The sequence below is a fragment of the Triticum aestivum genome, chromosome 5B (assembly GCF_018294505.1).
Source record: "Triticum aestivum cultivar Chinese Spring chromosome 5B, IWGSC CS RefSeq v2.1, whole genome shotgun sequence".
NCBI classification, from domain to species: Eukaryota; Viridiplantae; Streptophyta; class Magnoliopsida; order Poales; family Poaceae; genus Triticum; species Triticum aestivum.
The window spans coordinates 468866094-468873208 of record NC_057807.1 but is presented as its reverse complement, the minus strand read 5'-3'; the positions used below and the strand labels follow the sequence as shown (position 1 = coordinate 468873208).

At 43.6% G+C, this 7115-nt stretch overlaps 1 protein-coding gene across 1 annotated transcript; it reads left to right on the top strand.

Annotated features, from left to right (window-relative positions):
• The first annotated feature begins 1607 nt into the window (after window positions 1-1607).
• On the top strand, window positions 1608-6914 carry LOC123116470 (uncharacterized). Its single transcript, XM_044537421.1, has 5 exons — window positions 1608-1744; window positions 2161-2258; window positions 5285-6172; window positions 6220-6387; window positions 6482-6914. The coding sequence occupies exons 3-5, from the start codon at window positions 6065-6067 to the stop codon at window positions 6845-6847; spliced, it is 642 nt and encodes a 213-aa protein (XP_044393356.1). The 5' UTR covers window positions 1608-1744; window positions 2161-2258; window positions 5285-6064; the 3' UTR covers window positions 6848-6914.
• Window positions 6915-7115: the final 201 nt, after the last annotated feature.

The following is a 7115-nucleotide window of genomic DNA, read 5'->3' as shown; positions in this document are numbered from 1 at the left end:
TTTAATTTGGGTGTCATCACCGGTTGCCACAGCCGCTGGCATCCCCGGCATGTTCGAAATGATGGAAAGGTAAAGAAAAGGCAATGAAAGCAATGGAGTGGAATCAAGCCATGAAGAGGAAGCAAGCGATAGAGGTAATGCTATTTGAGAGGGCTATGTAATGCTTGCGGCTTGAATTTGACATCTTGTTTGATTATGTGTGTTGTGATCTTGCAAAGTTTAAATTATCATATCATGTTTTGTTTCAATATGGTGATAGCCTTGTGTAGGATTTCTTGGTGGAACAACATGACTTTATTTCAAACTTCAAAGCTTGATGGGATATGGAGGTGATCTTTTTTCAGGAAAGCTTCCAATCTATTCATCTTCAGTCATGACAATAGAAAAAACATTAAATAATAAAATTGCATCCATATCGGTAGATCCCCTAGCGACGATTACAAGCACTAAAGCGAGCTGAAGATGCATCACCGTCATTGCCCCTCCCTAGTCGGAGCCGGGCAAAATTTGTTGTAGGAGCAGTCAAAAAGTCGTTGAGGCCTCACAGGACCGGCACGCCAGAATAGCAACCTGCCATTGATGAAGAGACGCGTAGATCGGGAGGATCCAACCTGAAGGCACACGACCATAGACGAACAAAACTAGATCTGAGCAGATCCACCAAAGACTACCACCGATTGAATCTTGCGAGATCCGCCGAAGACAAACCTCCACACGCCCTCTGACGATGCTAGAAGCACCACCGGGACAGGGGCTAGGCGAGAAGAACATTATTCCATCTTCAGGAGTCGCCGTCGTCTCACCTTTCTGAGCAGGACATAAACCCTAACAAAACTCAAAGAAATATTGAGAAGCCGGAGCCCTCCTGCCGGCAAGGGCTAGGATCCACCATGCCGCCATGGCCCTAAGGCCACAGAAGACGAGGCAGATCGGCAGCACCGCCTGCGGAAGGCAGGAACACTAGTGTCCTGTTCGCTTTGGAGGAGGAGATGAGATCCCGATTGTCTAATACAACAAAGTTTGCATAACTCCGATGAAAGAGGGGCGATGAAGGCGGCGCACCAACGGCTTGCTCCGGTGCTTGTAGTCGTCATTAGGTGATCTACGCGTAGAGATATAATTTATTTTATTTCTAATGATGTTTGTTGTGTTGTCATGATATGTTTAATGAATAATCAGAAGTTAAAAAAAGTCTAGCGCGCATCTAGATGTGCTCTAGTTATTGCACATCTAAGTGAGTGAGTCAAGCATAAAGGGAAAAAGAAAAAAGAAAAAGAAAATATCGGCACGAATCTTAACGTAAGATCAATGACATAGGACTTAGATGTGCAATACTTATGACACATCTAGATGTGCTTTAGCAAAACTGTTAAAAAAACATGATGAAATATGTGAAGCCGATAGCAGCAACATCTCCCTGGTGGGCAACTTTAGAAAGAACATCTCTCCTGAAGGGCAACTTAATAGGAAAAAACATCTCCTGGTGGGCCCATGCGAGAGAGTTTCTCAGGGTTTTTGCACAGGAGGAGGAGAGGCCCGGGGTCACACGCGGATTCCTTTCCCAAGAAAAAATCCCGAACGAACTGGATGCAAATAAATCTCAAAAAATAGAGGGTTCAAGAGTCAGAGGAGGCAGAGCGGAAAAGAGGGGATTTTCCGTGTCGACCCACGGGGCTGCTATCGCTCCGCCGTCTTATGATGTCGCCGAAGCAGGATCCTCGTCGCCGGCAAATCCAAGGCCGCCGTAAGCCACTGTTTCTTCGTCTCTGTTATTTTATCTTCATATGCCCTGGCTGGCACATACTCTAGGTCTCAAACTCAGGCTACTATTACTTCATATGCCCCCTTTATGTTCCAGTTGTTCATACAAAATATATTTACTTGGTAGGGAGGCGTGCAAAGGCAGTTTTCCCAAGCATATCCATCTCAGATCTCACTGTATTGTGTGCATCGCTGTCATGTTCTATTGGAAATTTTACAAGAAAGCTTTTCCTTATAAAATTGGAACTAGTTTATCTTTCTTACAATGTCATTGGTGTTCTTGCACAAAGCTGCACAACGGGTCATACTTATATTAGATCAGTATATATGTGTGTTGATGTGCTTGCTGTGTTCCTTCGTTTGCCCTTGTCTACTTACCATAACGATGACCTGCTGCAGATGTATCAGTTGGTTCAGTTGCTAAACGAAAGCGCTCGCAAGTGGATGTTTCTCAAACTGGCAAAAGATTAGGATATTCAGGCTCAAGCCTTTCGGAGGTATGTCAATAAACGCTGATAACGGAATACTATAACGATAGTAGATTTATCACTCTGCTACCTGAATGTATGAGTGAACTGCAATCGGCTACAATCCTTGCTAAGCTGCGATTCTGTTCCAACTTATAATGGTTGGGCTGTCAAAAACTTATAATGGTTGCGCTTTTAATTCTCCAGCACAAAACTTTGTTTCTTGTATCTGATTCCTTTATATCTTTATGTGTATACTCTGTAAAACTATTTTTCCTGGAACCAGCAGCATCTTGTGTCTCATTTACTCTGATTAATTACTACGGTCAAAATCACCTTTGTAGCCATTGCAGCTTGTCCTTAGCCTAGCCGCCTAGGGCTACTAGCACACCCAAGGAAAGTGGTTTGAACCTGGGTTGCTTGGTAGCACGGCCATATGTTTTACCATTGAGCTACCCAGTGATTCCCACAGCTACTAAATACTGTATAATATAATTGATGTAATGTGTGTGTATATGTTTGTACTACATATAATATATTTTTGATATATTTGTGCTAACTGAAACAACAAACTCGTCCTATGCTCTGATATTATCAATTTATCATAGCTCTGCATCAATAAAGCTGGGTAATGTTCAATATACTAGGATGAGCTAGCAGACAATGCTCAACATGAGTTATGTAATAAACTAAAATCTAGGATAAGCATCTAAACATTGCTGCAATGCAGCAACTAGTTCTACAATCCTAGTCTTCTCCAGCATCTGCAACTTCGCTTTGAAGATGCCAAACGATAGGATCTGTCACATTTAGGACACTGTGGTCCCAACCTCGGATATCTTATGCAAGTGTGCTTTAACCATGTGTTGTACTTGCATATGAATTGCACATTTCCTCCACTTCATGTAGTTTTCTCTACAATGTCCCCGTGACTCCTCAAAGGCTTCGTCTGTAGATCATTTGCTGCCACTTGCTAAAACAATAAGTGGAGCAGCTTCAGAGATGGCAAAGGGCCGGGCCAAGCAGATTTTGTCTTTTCTTGTATCTCTGCCTTCTTCTCCCAAACCACCCTCTTCTCCGATGCATGCAAGATGTAGAGGAAGGTAACTGGAGGAATGAGAGGACAAGAGTCTTGTGTCATGTACTAGTGTCTGATGCAGATCTATGACAGACTTGTGACGTGCATCTTTTTTCCTGTTCCTTTTTTCTCATTATCACCCTGAAGAAAGACGTAAGACGATGCCTCCTCTGCCCTGGATTTTAGGCCGGTAAGCCTAATGCACAGTATCATGAATATTTTTGGTAAATTGCTCACCTCTCGGCTCGCCCCAGAGTTGCATTCTTTAGTTTCGGCAGGGCGGAGTGCGTTCATTAGAAGATCCATTCATGAAAATTTTCTTTTCGTCAAGAGTGTTCTGAAAGAAGTCACACCAAGAAGAAACATTTGCTTTCACAAAGCTCGACTTTGCCGTGGCTTTAGACTTGGTCCGTCCGGATTATCCTATCGGAGTTCTCAATCAGGGGCGAAGCTACGTGTGCTCCTGGGGTGGCTGTGGCCCCCCCAGCCTTGGCAAAAAGTGTGAAGGAAATTTTTTTAGAGGGTGTAGATGAGTATAAATTTAGTATTTGGCCCCCTCATGTCTGGATGATTTTTCATTTGCCCCCCCTGAACTTCCTCCCTAGCTCCGCCAGAGTTCTCAATGGTTTTGGTTTTAGCTTCAAATTGGAGGACTTGATTTCCCTAGTTCTTGCCACCTCCTATTCTCGAGTACTGCTAAATGGTGATCCAGCAAGACTTTTTGTGCACAGCAAAGGTCCGAGACAGGGGATTCCTTAGCCCCAATGCTTTTTATTCTTGCTCTGGAACCTCTTGAGAAGATCTTTTTTTCACTCTGCTATGGAGAATGGCCTTCTTTCCCTGGTCATGCAAAGAGCTGCTAGGACGAGGACCAGTTTTTATGCTGATGATGCGGCGCTGTTTATAAATCCTGTTGATGGTCTCAAGTCTTCTAAATTTCTATGGGCTCTGTCTGGTCTGAAAGTGAATGTCGGCAAGTGTGTTGCTTATTATCCCATAAGATGTGAGAACCTTGATACCAGTGACATCTTATCTGCTTTTGGAGGACGGGTGGGCTCCCTGCCTTGCAACTATTTGGTCCTCCCACTATCTACCAGATTGCGTAGACGAGTTGAATTAGAGCCCTAGTAGATAAGATTACTGACAGGCTAAAGCCCTGGAAGGGAAAGCTCCTGGACAAAATGGGCCGCCTCACTCTGGTTAACTCGGTGCTTATTACTTCACTATCTTCACACCTTCCAAGTGGCTTATCAAGAAGATTGACAAAATTCGTAGGAGCTTCCTTTGGTGCGGTGATGAAGATGATAAAGGAGGAAGTGTTTGGTCAACTGGAGTAAGGTATGCTGGCCTAAAAGATGTGGATGTTTAGGTGTTAAAAAATCTGGTTTTCATCAGGAGGAGCGTTGCACCTGCGATGGCTGTGGTTTGGCTGTGAACGTTTAGTTTCCAACGGCTTATGCTCTTAGTTGGCGTGTTCCACTGAACAAGGCCATGGGTCTCCGCATGATACGTTTTCATGCCAGATGACATGCTCCTACCCTGTCCCAGCCTTGTCTGAAGCAACAAATGTTCTTCTTACGTGGAAAGGCTTAGCCACGACCTGGACACGTATGCACACCATGCCTGATGCTGTGTCTGACACTGCACAAAGGTTTTGGTCTTATTACCTTGTACTTCGTCCGTTTCAAAATACTTGAGATTTTTCTTTGCTCCAAGTCAAACATTTTTAAGTTTGACCAAGTTCTATTGAAAAATATGCCAACATCTACAACACCAAGTTAGTTTCAATAGTTTCATTAAAAAATATTATAGTATTTGACGTAGTAAGATATTAATGTATTTTTCTATATACATGATCAAACTTAATGAAGTTTGACTTTGGACAGTTCTAGAAAAAGTATTTTGGAACGGATAGAGTACTTAATAATACTTTTTGCTCTGCAATTCAAAATTTGAATTTGTGCACTTACGCATGCAGGATATCTGGCGTCATATATGCTCCTTTTTGCCACTGAAAGATGCTGCGCGTGCTGCGAGCGTGTCTCACTCCTTTAAACGTTTCTGGAGGTGCCAGCCCAACCTCACCTTCAGTAAGAAAACAATGGGCTACAAGAAAAATGCACGTAGACGGAGAATAACAACAAGAGATTACAACAGCAGAGTTGACCATATTTTGAGAAACCACTTAGGCACTGGTGTGAAGACACTCAGGCTTAAATTATATGGTCTTTACAATGCCGACACCAGAAATTGTCTTGATAGTTGGCTCCAGATTGCTGTTACACCAGGCATAGAAGAACTCAGCCTCATATTTTCAAATATTGACCATTCATCAAACGAAGCAATCTACGAGTTTCCATGCTCACTTTTATCTAATGGCAGTGGAAACACCATTCGTGAGCTAGACCTTTTAGGTTGCGCCTTCCGCCCCACGGTAGGAATCGGTTGCACGGGAAGCCTGACGAGTCTATGTCTGTCTTGTGTGAATATTGAGAGTGATGAGTTGGGGTTCCTTCTTTCCAATTCTCTGGCTTTGGAGCGATTGGAACTCAAGGATTGCAGTGAGATATTTTCTATAAAGATACCTTCCCTGCTGCAGCGCCTCAGCTACCTGATGGTGTCCGGTTGTTCCATGCTGCAAGTGATTGAAAGCGAGGCTCCAAATATCTCCACTTTTCACTTTTTTCATGATGATGATGTTTTTTATGATGACGATGTTGATTGACAAGTACAGCTATTTCTTGGAGAATCACTGCGGATGAAGGAAATTTTCATATCACATTCCTGCGTTCTTCATTATGCTCTCGCCGTGCTCACATCCAGTATACCGAATCTTGAAACTCTTACTATGTATTCGTATTACGAGGTACATACTCTAGAGCTTGAGGTGTCTATGTACAGCTATTTATGCAGATGGTCAGTACACCAACGCTAGCAAGCAAATTCCTCCACCTCAAGTATTTGAATATTTCTGTATTTGGATGGAAGTTTGCCTCGACACCTCGGTATGCGGACTATGATCTTTTCTCGCTGGTTTCTTGTCTCGACGCATCTCCTTGCTTGGAGACTTTCAACCTGGATGTAAGTAAATGTTGGCTTGCTGAGATATTTCTTAGTGACTGCTGTATTGTTTAGAGCAATAATAAATTCACGTGTGTTGGTTTTTCATCTGCAGGCACCAATGAGACGCCGGGAGCATGACTCAATTTCTGAAGACCCCTCCTCACAATTGGTGCGGATTCCAGGACAATGCTATGCCAATCTTAGGCATGTGAAGATCACTAAATTCCGCTCCACAAAGCTATTGGTTAAGCTCACATGTCATATTCTTGACAGCACACCGTCGCTCGAGTGCCTCACACTGGACATAACTGATGGTGGGCCGACTTGTTCCGAGCTTGACAGATGCTTTGTGGGCAAACAAACTTTTATGGAAGCCCCTAAAGCGCTTGCGGCTATCCAGACTTACATCGAGGGAAAAGTTCCCTCCACGGCTAAGTTGAATGTCGTGGAGCCTTGCAGCCGATGTCCTGCCCTTTGACTTGCAAGGGAGCTAACTTGGGGCGTTCCTGATGAACAATCCGGCGATGAGTGACAAGATCCAGGGCATTGCTCCCTTGTGATGGGTGGGTGCCCTTGGTTAGGCCTTCCTTTATTATAGTTTAAGGTTATGTTGAGACTAGTTGTACGGCTGAGATATGGTAGTTTTGCCCCTTGCGTTGATTTCTTGTTATGGATGTTGAACATGGAGTTTGTGTCTGGTTTGGTTTCGTTTTAAATCCCCTATTGGTTGGAGCACAGAGACTGCT

Coding starts and splice junctions, on each gene's coding strand:
- LOC123116470 (XM_044537421.1), top strand. CDS start 6,065: ATGAAGGAAATTTTCATATCACATTCCTGCGTTCTTCATTATGCTCTC. Junction 6,173..6,219: donor CTATGTATTCGTATTACGAG/GTACATACTCTA, acceptor CTATTTATGCAG/ATGGTCAGTACACCAACGCT. Junction 6,388..6,481: donor TGGAGACTTTCAACCTGGAT/GTAAGTAAATGT, acceptor TTTCATCTGCAG/GCACCAATGAGACGCCGGGA.